Source organism: Theropithecus gelada, chromosome 8 (genome assembly GCF_003255815.1).
Source record: "Theropithecus gelada isolate Dixy chromosome 8, Tgel_1.0, whole genome shotgun sequence".
Classification (NCBI taxonomy): Eukaryota; Metazoa; Chordata; class Mammalia; order Primates; family Cercopithecidae; genus Theropithecus; species Theropithecus gelada.
In genome coordinates, this window is record NC_037676.1 from 70,304,722 (window position 1) to 70,319,251 (window position 14,530).

Sequence of the window (14,530 nt, forward strand, 5' to 3'; positions counted from 1 at the left end):
GCTTGTATTTCTACTAATTAACAACTGATTTCTTAATTAAGAAGCATGACATTGTTGATTACTTCTGGAGACCCAATAATAAAACACCTCATTGGTAATGAAATTTCAGAACACAAAGAACTCTTTCTTCCGTCTTCAGATGTTTTCCCCTGAAGAATATGCAAGGTTGCTACCTTGATTGAAATATTCATGGTACATACTTATAGAATTTCCAAAGCGTTTTCAAATACTCCTTTTGTTGATCCTGGATGAAGAACCAGATAGAAAATTTTAAAACAAAGTTTATGAATATGTGACTTACTCTAAGTTTTGTTGAATGTAGCAGTGAATTCAAATAGCAAACAAATAGTTAAAAGGTGAATCAAGCTTTCAATCAAGTTGAACCTTTTTTGTTTTTTTAAGTGTGACTATGATTCACCCAAGACAAAAAATAAATAAATAAAAATAAAAAATAAAAACCCCCAAACAAGAGAAAAAGCACATTCTCTAAAACTGCTTATGATCTTTATCTTTATATTTATCTTTATTAGACTCCATTCTTAAGGTATTATTTTTGAATAAAGACAGATGTTAATGGCTCCAGCATTGTCAAAAATAAAGGTCTGGTAGGAAATTTTGCAGCTAGACGACTAAAAATAATACAAGTATTTCTCCTTCTTCTGCAACAGCTCCTCATCAGTCCTGATTAAGCGCCAGTGTTCCTAGGATTTTAGCTTGGCACTGTTTTTCTCTAACTAGATTCCTCGTCTTGATTATCTGTTCCCATCAGATTAACTTCCACTTATACACTGCCGATTTGTTAAACTTTATGTCCAGCCTTGCCCTCTCCCCTGGGCATGCTCATGTTTTCACCTGAGTCCTGGACTCCCACCTGAATGTCTACACTATGCATACTCGGTACCCACCGAATTCCTGGTTACTTGGATGCCTTTGCCCAATAGACCTCCCTGCATCCATTCAGTCACTCTCGTCAGAAGCCCGGAAGGCATCTGATTTCTTCTTTTTATTCCATGCCCACATTTAACCAATATCTTATCAATAGCGCCTCCTAACTATTTCTCAACTTCATCCTCTTTGCCCTATGGCCCCTATCCTTATTCGCAGTGAGTTGAACTTCCTTGAACTTTTGAGGTTTCTCCTAACAGTGTCCCTCTTTTTAAATATTTCCCTCTTCAGTTTGTTCCCCATACTGTCCTCTGAGCTTTGTTTCCAAAGCAACACAACTTTCTTTCCCGCACTACCCTACCTTGCTCCTCCCACTGGTTAAAACACTTAGCTGCGTGCCTAATACCTAAGGAATGAAACAAATTGAAACTGCAGGTTGAGCAAGGATCTTGGCTATCCTACCAGCCCATCTCCTGTCTTTTCTCTTACAACCCATAGCTCTGGACCTCCATGTTGCTTCAAATGAGTTAGCTCTGCTTTCTCTAGAAACCCCCATTCATACCTGTGCATTCAAGACAGGTCCCTTCTGTGAAACCTTTCTTAACATTTCTCAGGGAGAGGTGAGGTAGCCTGAATATGCCTCCATTATATCACTTTTTTTTTTTCCCCCACCAGAACTGTCTCTATGACTACTCTGTCCAGTTCTGCTGATCTAAACCTGAGCAAGGGTGCCTGGTCCAGGACTCAATGGAGGCTGAGACTCAGCTGCTCTTCTTATTCCTCTGGCTAAAGCTTTATGCCTTTGGGGCACAATTTGCATGAAGGTGACATATATCCTGGAAGCCCTGCCTTGCAGGTCTCCCTAGCCCCTGAGCTTCTTGAACACCAGGGCACTATTATACAGGGGTCTGTATCCACAACCCCCAGCACATGGTAGACCTACAACAAATGCTTGCTTAATGAAGGTACAACTGAATGAATGAATGAAGAGAATTTTCAGTTACCTCTCCTTTCTCTCATTTTTGATAGGTTTAAAATTAGGAATGGAGCAAGATACCTGGGTAATGATCTCTGAACAGGGTGAGAAACTTTATAAAATGATGTGCAGACAAGGAAATCTGATCAAAGACAGAAAAAGAAAACTGACTACGTTCCCTAAATGCTTTCTTGGAAGGTAGGGTTGGGAGCTTGGGTGCATGACTTTCTTTTACATTCTCATTATCTCACCTGTTAACTTTCCTTCAATTAGTTTTCCTTTAAAAATATTCCCTTTGGCATTTCTGAAAACTTCTTTACAGTTGCCATTTCCTGGGCTGTAGCAGGATGAAGGAATGGACAGAGAGCCAGGATCATGACCAGGAAACTTAAGGCATCTGTCCATTCATTCATGACTTCTCAGATTTCTGATATGTCATGATCCCAGGGGAAAGGGAGGTTGGGTCCAGGCAAGGAGTGATAGGCAGATAGGTTTGCCTGCAGGGGACAGGATGACTGGTTGGGCACGGATATGTGTATAGGGCCTGAAAGTCAGAATCAGAAAGACAGAGAAGATAAGAGACAGTCTGAACTACCAGTTAATTTAGAATTTAGGCAGCTGGACTCAGGATAAAGGGTGTGGGTGAAGAGTCTGAAAATGTGGGTCATGTGAAGAGACAGGCAGTGAGCAATAGGCAGAGAGGTCACTTTGGTTTTTAGATTAGAGCAGAGTGACTGAGTGTTGTTTGGTTCCTTTGGACAGCATAAAGTGGGATTCCTTGACTGGGTTAATAAGTGCAGGGCCAGAAAGAAGGTTAGCTGCCTTCAAGTAGCTCTTTTTAGGCCAGCCTCTGTGCTGACTTCTTCCTATATATTATTTCTAATGCTGGAATACATACTTAGGTAGGAGTTAAATACCTTTATACTTTTTTGAAGATATAGAAACTATGGATCAGGGAGCTTAACAATTGCATATTGTTAGTGAATACCAATGCCCAAGTTTATAAAGTAGGCTGGAGTGGTAGTTTACAGTCTAGACTGTCATCAAACTTATCTATTCAGCTCCTAGTAGTACCACCAATTTGTTGTGTGATTTGGGATGGTTAAGTTTCCATTTGCTCTGAAAATGTGGAGATGATGGTAGAGTTTACCTACAGTGCTCAGTAGGATGTCTTTTTAACCAGCAATGGGAACACACAACATAATCATAGGCTACTTCTGCCTCCCTCATATGATTTGGCTGTGTCCCCACCCAAATCTCATCTTGAGTTATAATCCAAGTTGTAATCTCCACATGCCAGGGGAGGCATCTAGTGGGAAGTGATGGGATCATGGGGGTGGTTTCCCCCATGCTGTTCTCATGATAGTGAGTGAGTTCTCATGACATCTGATGGTTTTATAAAGGGTTCTTCCTCCTTCACTTGCCTTCTCTCACCTGCTGCCATGTAAGGTGTGCCTGCATCCCCTTCTGCCATGACTGTAAGTGTCCTGAAGCTTTCCCAGCCATGCAGAACTGTGAATCAATTAAATGACTTTTCTTTACAAATTACCCAATCTTGGGTATTTATTTATAGCAGTGTGAGAATGGACTAATACACCCAGTCTCAGGGAAGTTCTTTACAGCAGTGTGAAAAAGAGCTAATACACTTCCCAACCCCCAACTCAGAAATCTATAGGCCAGGAAAACCTCTGCCTGCAGAGCAGCGTCTGGCTTTCTTCTTCCCTGAGAGTAATCCTCCCAGCAGGCTACACATCTGCCAGTGAGCTATACTGTTGCTTGTAGGTACCCCTTAGGTGGTAGTAGCTCTCGTGCAAGGGAAAGAGAAGATGTGAGTTTATCTTGGCATAGAAGCCCTGTGCAGCAAAGCAACACTATCTCTTGTACCCACCCCATGGGCATAACTTTCAGGGTCCTCACTGGGATATGCCCACTTGCAAGAGAGTGACTTCAAGTTATGGCTTCCCACTAGGTTTTTATAGGTATGCAAATTAGCCACCAGGGGTCATTTTTACCATTGCAATGCTGCCTAGTTTAGCAGTTGACACACTACCTTCATCAGGTGTCTAGGGGAGCATAGCTATTATAGAAAGTTAGCCCAGGGCCAAATTTGTTCTTATTGAAGAAGAATAGATTTTGCTAACCCTTCACTCACGCTGTGTCCTATGGGAATAGTGCAAGTTCATTGTGATGCTATATGAAGCTTCTCCCAGAGCACCTGATAGGTAGGAGAGACTCAGTAAATGTTAGGTTATTGTGGCCTTTTCCATAACAGCACACTACTGCTGCTTACAGTGCAAGTTTGAGATCATTTCTGCGTGGATCATTGTCCTTTAGCAGAGTGTTGATGGAATTTCCCCATTCCCTCAGTAGGGCCAATGATAAAGCCACTCATTGGGTTCCTTTACTCTTGACCTCTCACTCTTAAAAATGTTTCCAGTTTATAGCAATATTTAAAGTGGCTCTTTCCCTCATTGTAATTGGACATTTTCAGGAATCTAGTGCCATCAGACTAGAGAATTATGCCTTAGCTACATAACAACCATCTCAACCCACTTGTCAACCACTGAGTTAGTAAAGCTCACTATGTGCCAGGCCCCATGCTGAGTTCCTGACATCTGTCATCTCATTTAATCCTTTGGCTGTACTATGACATTGACATTCTTTTTTTTTTTTTTTTTTTTTTTTTTGAGGTGGAGTCTCACTGTGTCACCCAGGCTGGAGTGCAGTGGCATGATCTTGGCTCACTGCAAACTGCCTCCCGGGTTCAAGTGATTCTCCAGCCTCAGCCTCCCGAGTAGCTGGGATTACAGGTGCATGCCACCACACCTGGCTAATTTTTTTTAATTTTAGTATAGACAGGATTTCACCATATTGGTCAGACTAGTCTCGAACTCCTGACCTCAAATGATCCACCTGCCTCGGCCTCCCAAAATGCTGGGATTGCAGGCATGAGCCACTGTACCTGGCACGACATTCTTAATATTATCTCTATGTTAATAATGAAGAAGCTGAGGTTTAAAGAGCTAAATTCATGAACTCATGGTCATGCAGGTAGTGGAAACAGAAACAGGATTTGAGTCCCCATGGTCTTATGGCAAAGTACATGATATTAACTGCTACACTTTGTTTCACCTTTTCTTATATTTTTCTTTTGAATTTGTTATGCAGCAATAGAAAAGCAATGGTTTTGAATGGTTCTTATTTAATAAAAGAATAAATTTTTTTTAACTTTTTCTGCCTTATTTTTGTAGTCTAGACAACCCATTTTTAGAATTTTATATCCCTCAATTATTTGACATTAGTCATTTTTCTTGCTTTTGTTTATGAAATTAATGAAGAAATAATTTCCTGATGCAGTCCATAGCTTTGTTTCTCTAACCAAAAAAAGAAAGCCAGTCTACAACAAATTCAATCTTTTATATAAAAGTTCAAATGTTAGACTTTTAAAACATGAGCAACATAATATTTTTTATTTGTAAAATGTCTCTGTATTTAGTGTTCCCTTAATGATACCATGGGACCATTTTTTTTTTTTTAATCGCTATATAGCTGAGGCTCTCCTAAGTGATACAAAACATCATCCTTATTATCTGTGATGCCTGGGGCTGCCCTGCAGTGGTGACAGATGTAACCTATAATCCACTGTGGCCTTCACAGCCGCAGCAGTGTGTGGTAGACAGTTCTGATGGATGGTTCTGTGCTACAGTATTCCTTATGGATGACAGATGAGATACAATAATGAATTTACCAAGTAATTTCACATTTTCAAAACAATGTAGTAAAACTTTTATATGTCTTTTGGTGTACATTAGTTTTCTATTGCTGTATAACAAATGAACACATACTTAGCAGCTTAAAACAACATCAGTCAGAAGTCCAAGAGCGCTCAAGTGGGTTCTCTGCTTAGGGTTTCATGACCCCAAAATCAAGGTGCTGGCCAGACGGGGCTCTTATCTTGAGGCTCTGGGGAAAAGTTCCCTTCCAAGCCTACTCAGGTGGTTGTCAGGATTCAGCTCCTTGAGGCTGCAAAAATAAAGTCCTTGTTTCCTTGCTGTCAGCCAAGGGTTGCTCTCAGCTTCTGCAGGCTGCGTATCTTGGTACCAGGTCCTCTCCATCTTCAGAGCTGGCAGTGGCACATTGAATCTTTCTAATGCTTTTAATTTCTCTGACTTCCTCTCATGCCACTAGCCTCAGAAAACTCTGCTTCAAAGGGTTCCACTCCCTGAATCAGGCCCACTGGGATAATTTACATATTTTAAAGTCTACTGACTTGGGGTTTTAATTACATATGCAAAAGTCCCTTCAGAGCAGTACCTAGATTAGAATTTAATTGAAAAACCAAGGGGAGGGAATCTTGGTATGGTAGGAGGACAGTGAGAGGATTTCTGTAGAATCCTACCTATCACACGGTACATGCGGTTTTGTTTTGTTCTTCCTTCCTGGATCTTTAAACTCACTGGTTCTCTGCGCCTGGGAACCACATTAAAGACAGCTTACCTCTTTATATTAAGTTGTTACTACTCTATTCAGTTCTGACTTTAGCTGTCTTTAGGATCTGTTGCAATCCTTTAGTCCCACATTTGCCTTTATGTTAATGCTAACCTTTTAATTAAAGCTACTCTAAAATTTCCACTTTGTGTTTATTAGAGGCCTCAACAAGTTGAACAGTTTAAAACTAAGTATAGTGTAGTAATGTCTGAATGTACAGGCATGGGTTTTCTAGAATAGAGTTCAACTTAAATGGCTGTAGGCCTCACATATGTGAAAAAATAATCTGTTGAAATGTATTGCAAATATTCCTTTATATTTTGAGATTCCTTTCATCGTTGCTTCATGACTGGATGGTATGGAAAGACTTGCTGGGGAAAAAATTAACCATTTAGCTTTTTCACTGGCTTTCTGTTGCAGCGAATTTGTGTCATGGCTGTTGGAAATTGGAGAGATTCACAGGCCTGAGGAAGGTGTGCACTTGGGACAAGCATTATTAGAAAATGGAATCATTCACCATGGTAATTACTTTATTAATTACTTGTTTAATACATTTATTCACCATATGTATCTTAATCCCATTCATCAGTTTAGCCTAAAATTCCCCACATTATAGGATGCTTATTGTTTTCAACAACATTTTCAGTACCTAATATGTGTAGAACAGTGTTTCAGGGAGTGTGGGTTTATAGGGCTATCTTTGTTAACCTTAAAATGAAGAGCTTCAATACAGGCAAGTGTTAGAGAAGTGGGATTGTGGAGGAAGGCATGGTTACTTCTATAGTAATTAGAGGATTTGGGAGTGCTTCCTGGAGGACAGGACATGACAGTGATGCTGGGCATTGCAGAATGAATAGGACTCTGCCAGGGACTGCAGGGCAGCGGGGCATTCCACCTGGAGGAAATAACAGCACTCCAGCACAGTGGTGGGTGAGTTTGTGGTGGCTTCTTTGGGGACCAGCACAGAGCCTCATGTGGGTGCATGGATGAACATACTGGCGAGGGGAGGTGTGGCAAAAAGGCAGGCAGAGCCTGGATTCCAGAAGATCTGAAGTCTGCTGTGGCATTTGGGCTTATTCTGAAGGGGGCCAGGAGCTGATGAATGCTTTTAAGGAGAGCCATGATCAGAACTTGGGTCCACAGCTATGAGATGCAGCAGCATGGAGCCTGAAGTGGAGAGGTTCAAGACTGTAAAGCACCAGGCCCCTCCGGGGGCCCTGCTGCACCCAGGGGTGGCAGTACAAGGGCTTTAGCAGGTCTGCATCCATGGGCATGAAAAAACTCATGGGGAGATTCTGGCAAAGCTAAAATACCATATTTTATAACTCTTTGGATGCGGGTGATGAAGAATGAAGAGAGAGACTAGAGTATTCTGAGCCTTCTTCTCTGAACGACTGAGATAACTAATTCAGGAGGAGGAACAGAGTTGAAAGAGAAGATGCAGGCTTTGCTATGGACTGGGTCAGATAGCCAGTGGGGAGTGGCCAGCAAGAGATTGAGAATTTGGGGTGAAGCTCAGGATAGAAATAAGGTGAGAGACATATTTGGAATCATTTCAAGGGAGTACTAGACTCCTGGTAACACTGACAATGAACAAACAGACAAAAACCAAGAAAGCAGTGTTGATGGGACTCAGGACAAAGGCTTAAAGAATTTCTAAGGTAAATTGTGGGGGAGGAGAAAAAGGGAATTATTAATAAATATGGATGTTTGGCTATGGTATTTTGATGTTCATTTCCTTTCTTAGATGCTGTGCAAACAAACCAGATCTTTCCCATCTTTCCTTATCACACTAGGTGTTGCCTACATGTTGGTACCACCATCCACCCAGCCAGGAGTCATCTTTAATTCCTTTCTCTCCCTCATACCGTCAAGCCCTGTGAACTCTACTACCAAAATAAGTCCCTAAACAATGAATTATCTCCCTTTCAGCGTCCCTACCTTCTTTCCAGTCAACGTCATCTCCTCCTTTGCTTCCACTTTTGTTCTCCACTCCCATAGTACACTCTCCAGGTCACAGCTAAAGAGACCTTTTAAAACGGGGATATGATCAAAGCATCCCTCTGTTTATAACCATCTAATTGCTTACGATCAAACTTAAAGAAAAGTTCAGACCTATTACATGCCCTAAACTTCTTACCATGACCTACAAGATCCGATGTGATAGGGCCCCTGACTTCCTCTCAGAGCTTGATACCTCGCATTGTACCTAACTTGTTGCACGGTGGCCACCCTGACCTTCTGTCTCTTTCTTCAACACTCCAAGATGACTTCCTATTTAGGACCTTAGCTTTTGCTCTTCTCATTCAACAGTTACTTATTAATCCCTAATATATGCCAGGAGCCTTTCTAAGTGATAGAGACAGAGCTGTGAATGAAAAGACAAAAATCCTTGTATTCACGACTCGTGTCTTCCATGACCCTTTGACTTTTAGACCATCCTGTCCTGTGATTCCAATGTCCTATTTTTTTTTTACTTTGAAATCTTTCTTTATGTACTTATCACTCTGAAATTATTATGTTGTTTTACTTGTGTCTTTGTTTATTACATCTTTATCACCCTATCCCTTCCCTGGCCTCCAATAAAAATATAAACACTATCTGAACAAGAGCTTCATTTGTTATTATATAGCAAATGCCTGGCATTCCCATCCCATACAGGTGCTCAATAAATATTGGCTGAATGAATGATTATATTTTGAGTGAACAGATGATACTTATAGATTGTATATGATTTTGTGCTTGTTTCATTAGCATCATTAAAACATCTAAAAGCATTATATGGCTGCTTTTAGCATCTGGTAGGCTAAAAGCATCCTTTAAAAATTTAAAAGTAAAAATAACATTATGACTATTATATATTAACATCGTAAAATGCTAACAAGCATATATAATAATTGCCCTGTCTTTAATAGGATTGAATAGATCTCATATTGTCCTGGGAACTGTGCCTCAGTTGCAGAAATTGAGTAGTTGTCTACCAAATTGGTTTAGCTTTTATTTTTTGTGGGTGTGCATACATTGCATTTCTTAGTTTTCCTTGCAGTCAAGGGGAGGCCGTGAAATTGAGTTGCAGCCAAGGACATGTACACAAAAGTGATGCACAAGGGAAGTGTACAGGCTATTAAAAAAACACAAAACACAAGGTGATCCTGGGAGCCATGCATTAAGGATGGCTGAGCCTCTGTCAGACCCCAGACCCTGCATGAGGAGAGCACCATCCCTCATCCTCCACCACTGATTGGATTTTACCTCAATGAAAAATTAGCTTCTACAACTTAAGTCACTATATTAGGGAGGTTTGTTTGTTACAGTAGCTAGTGTTAGCCAGTGGAAAACCAGCTAGTTTTTCTTCCCAACATTTCCTGCAAAAATGACTTCTCCCATTGTATCCTAGCATATTTTTGCCTTTCTAGAAGGAAGTGTGAGAGCAGCTGCGTTTCTTGATGGACAGAGTGAAATGACAGACTTAAACTACTAAGAAATAGAGGTTGCTGGTTCATGTTGACATGCAAACTAGGGGTGAGAGAACATATTATGCAATTTCACATTAGTAGAATAATTCTATTAGAATAAAGAGATATGAGCCAAATGTACTAGTATCATTAGTATGTAGTTCCAGCTGCATTTTGGTGAAAATAGAATTCCTAAAATAGAGTTGAATGAACCATCTGTTTTAAAGAGAGCAAGCAAAAAAGAAGTTGACTATTACTGCTATTATTCACATTGCAAATATGACTGAGAACTTCGCCATCAGCAAAGCCTTGCTATAGCAGGAACTCTAGGGTTGAGGCCGCGTATGCTTTCTTTGTGGTATGCTGACAATATGTATCTTGTCTGGTGCTACTCTTTGCAGTAGGAATGGTTATGTGAGAACAGAGACCTCATTTATTAATATTTGTTATATCCCATGGTGTGCTGAAGTTGGCTCATACAATCTCCTGAGAGCTGATAATTAAATACATTTTGTAGGCTGGTTAGTTTTTAAACACAATTATTATTAATTCAATTATATAAACATGTAAGTGCATAAATTATGTTGCAAAAAGGGTAAAACACTCTTTTGGGGGATTGGGGGAAGGGTCTTGCTCTGTTGCGCAGGCTAGAGTATATTGGAGGCCAGGGAAGGTATAGGGAGATAAAGAGGTAATAAACAAAGACACAAGTAAAACAACATAATAATTTCAGAGTGATAAGTACAGTGATCATGGATCACTGTAGCCTCAACCTCCTGGGCTCAAGCGATCCTCCTGCCTTAGCTTTGTGAGTAGGTGGGACCACAGGTGCATGCCACCATGCCCGGATAATTTTTTTTTTTTTTTTTTTTAATTTGTAGAGATGAGGTCTTTTTTTTTTTTTTTTTAATTTATTTATTATTATTATACTTTAAGTTGTAGGGTACATGTGCATAACGTGCAGGTTTGTTACATATGTGTACTTGTGCCATGTTGGTGTGCTGCACCCATCACCTCGTCATTTACATCAGGTATAAATCCCAATGCAATCCCTCCCCGCTCCCCACTCCCCATGATAGGCCCCGGTGTGTGATGTTCCCCTTCCTGAGTCCAAGTGATCTCATTGTTCAGTTCCCACCTATGAGTGAGAACATGCGGTGTTTGGTTTTCTGTTCTTGTGATAGTTTGCTAAGAATGATGGTTTCCAGCTGCATCCATGTCCCTACAAAGGACACAAACTCATCCTTTTTTATGGCTGCATAGTATTCCATGGTGTATATGTGCCACATTTTCTTAATCCAATCTGTCACTGATGGACATTTGGGTTGATTCCAAGTCTTTGCTATTGTGAATAGTGCCGCAATAAACATACGTGTGCATGTGTCTTTATAGCAGCATAATTTATAATCCTTTGGGTATATCCCCAGTAATGGGATGGCTGGGTCATATGGTACATCTAGTTCTAGATCCTTGAGGAATCGCCATACTGTTTTCCATAATGGTTGAACTAGTTTACAATCCCACCAACAGTGTAAAAGTGTTCCTATTTCTCCACATCCTCTCCAGCACCTGTTGTTTCCCGACTTTTTAATGATCGCCATTCTAATTGGTGTGAGATGGTATCTCATTGTGGTTTTGATTTGCATTTCTCTGATGGCCAGTGATGATGAGCATTTTTTCATGTGTCTGTTGGCTGTATGAATGTCTTCTTTTGAGAAATGTCTGTTCATATCCATTGCCCACTTTTTGATGGGGTTGTTTGTTTTTTTCTTGTAAATTTGTTTGAGTTCTTTGTAGGTTCTGGATATTAGCCCTTTGTCAGGTGAGTAGATTGCAAAAATTTTCTCCCATTCTGTAGGTTGCCTGTTCACTCTGATGGTAGTTTCTTTTGCTGTGCAGAAGCTCTTTAGTTTAATGAGATCCCATTTGTCAATTTTGGCTTTTGCTGCTGTTGCTTTTGGTGTTTTAGACATGAAGTCTTTGCCCATGCCTATGTCCTGAATGGTACTACCTAGGTTTTCCTCTAGGATTTTTATGGTATTAGGTCTAACATTTAAGTCTCTAATCCATCTTGAATTAATTTTTGTATAAGGAGTAAGGAAAGGATCCAGTTTCAGCTTTCTACTTATGGCTAGCCAATTTTCCCAGCACCATTTATTAAATAGGGAATCCTTTCCCCATTTCTTGTTTCTCTCAGGTTTGTCAAAGATCAGATGGCTGTAGATGTGTGGTATTATTTCTGAGGACTCTGTTCTGTTCCATTGGTCTATCTCTCTGTTTTGGTACCAGTACCATGCTGTTTTGGTTACTGTAGCCTTGTAGTATAGTTTGAAGTCAGGTAGCGTGATGCCTCCAGCTTTGTTCTTTTGACTTAGGATTGTCTTGGAGATGCGGGCTCTTTTTTGGTTCCATATGAACTTTAAAGCAGTTTTTTCCAATTCTGTGAAGAAAGTAATTGGTAGCTTGATGGGGATGGCATTGAATCTATAAATAACCTTGGGCAGTATGGCCATTTTCACGATATTAATTCTTCCTATCCATGAGCATGGTATGTTCTTCCATTTGTTTGTGTCCTCTTTTATTTCACTGAGCAGTGGTTTGTAGTTCTCCTTGAAGAGGTCCTTTACATCCCTTGTAAGTTGGATTCCTAGGTATTTTATTCTCTTGGAAGCAATTGTGAATGGAAGTTCATTCCTGATTTGGCTCTCTGTTTGTCTGTTACTGGTGTATAAGAATGCTTGTGATTTTTGCACATTAATTTTGTATCTTGAGACTTTGCTGAAGTTGCTTATCAGCTTAAGGAGATTTTGGGCTGAGACAATGGGGTTTTCTAAATATAAAATCATGTCATCTGCAAAGAGGGACAATTTGATTTCTTCTTTTCCTAACTGAAAAGAAATACCCTTGATTTCTTTCTCTTGCCTGATTGCCCTAGCCAGAACTTCCAACACTATGTTGAATAGGAGTGGTGAGAGAGGGCATCCCTGTCTTGTGCCAGTTTTCAAAGGGAATTTTTCCAGTTTTTGCCCATTCAGTATGATATTGGCTGTGGGTTTGTCATAAATAGCTCTTATTATTTTGAGGTACGTTCCATCAATACCGAATTTATTGAGCGTTTTTAGCATGAAGGGCTGTTGAATTTTGTCAAAAGCCTTTTCTGCATCTATTGAGATAATCATGTGGTTCTTGTCTTTGGTTCTGTTTATATGCTGGATTATGTTTATTGATTTGCGAATGTTGAACCAGCCTTGCATCCCAGGGATGAAGCCCACTTGATCATGGTGGATAAGCTTTTTGATGTGCTGCTGAATCCGGTTTGCCAGTATTTTATTGAGGATATTTGCATCGATGTTCATCAGGGATTTTTTGTTGTATCTCTGCCAGGCTTTGGTATCAGGATGATGTTGGCCTCATAAAATGAGTTAGGGAGGATTCCCTCTTTTTCTATTGATTGGAATAGTTTCAGAAGGAATGGTACCAACTCCTCCTTGTACCTCTGGTAGAATTCAGCTGTGAATCCATCTGGTCCTGGACTTTTTTTGGTTGGTAGGCTATTAATTGTTGCCTCAATTTCAGAGCCTGCTATTGGTCTATTCAGGGATTCAACTTCTTCCTGGTTTAGTCTTGGAAGAGTGTAAGTGTCCAGGAAATTATCCATTTCTTCTAGATTTTCCAGTTTATTTGCGTAGAGGTGTTTATAGTATTCTCTGATGGTAGTTTGTATTTCTGTGGGGTCGGTGGTGATATCCCCTTTTTCATTTTTAATTGCGTCGATTTGATTCTTCTCTCTTTTCTTCTTTATTAGTCTTGCTAGTGGTCTGTCAATTTTGTTGATCTTTTCAAAAAACCAACTCCTGGATTCATTGATTTTTTGGAGGGTTTTTTGTGTCTCTATCTCCTTCAGTTCTGCTCTGATCTTAGTTATTTCTAGCCTTCTGCTAGCTTTCGAATGTGTTTGCTCTTGCTTCTCTAGTTCTTTTAATTGCGATGTTAGAGTGTCAATTTTAGATCTTTCCTGCTTTCTCTTGTGGGCATTTAGTGCTATAAATTTCCCTCTACACACTGCTTTAAATGTGTCCCAGAGATTCTGGTATGTTGTATCTTTGTTCTCATTGGTTTCAAAGAACATCTTTATTTCTGCCTTCATTTCGTGATGTACCCAGTAGTCATTCAGGAGCAGGTTGTTCAGTTTCCATCTAGTTGAGCGGTTTTGATTGAGTTTCTTAGTCCTGAGTTCTAGTTTGATGGCACTGTGGTCTGAGAGACAGTTTGTTATAATTTCTGTTCTTGTACATTTGCTGAGGAGTGCTTTACTTCCAATTACGTGGTCAATTTTGGAGTAAGTATGATGTGGTGCTGAGAAGAATGTATATTCTGTTGATTTGGGGTGGAGAGTTCTATAGATGTCTATTAGGTCTGCTTGCTGCAGAGATGAGTTCAATTCCTGGATATCCTTGTTAACTTTCTGTCTCGTTGATCTGTCTAATGTTGACAGTGGAGTGTTGAAGTCTCCCATTATTATTGTATGGGAGTCTAAGTCTCTTTGTAAGTCTCTAAGGACTTGCTTTATGAATCTGGGTGCTCCTGTATTGGGTGCATATATATTTAGGATAGTTAGCTCTTCCTGTTGAATTGATCCCTTTACCATTATGTAATGGCCTTCTTTGTCTCTTTTGATCTTTGATGGTTTAAAGTCTGTTTTATCAGAGACTAGTATTGCAACCCC

The 14,530-nt window shown here is 40.1% G+C and overlaps 1 protein-coding gene across 2 annotated transcripts in view; it reads left to right on the plus strand.

The window, feature by feature from the left end:
• The window catches only part of PREX2 (phosphatidylinositol-3,4,5-trisphosphate dependent Rac exchange factor 2), a 290,803-nt gene that overhangs the window by 98,359 nt on the left and 177,914 nt on the right, over positions 1 to 14,530 (plus strand). For both annotated transcript variants that reach the window (XM_025394082.1, XM_025394083.1), the window contains exons 10-11: positions 1,915 to 2,059; positions 6,770 to 6,870. In XM_025394082.1, the coding sequence (XP_025249867.1) occupies positions 1,915 to 2,059; positions 6,770 to 6,870 (246 nt within the window). The remainder of the gene's footprint in view (positions 1 to 1,914; positions 2,060 to 6,769; positions 6,871 to 14,530) is intronic.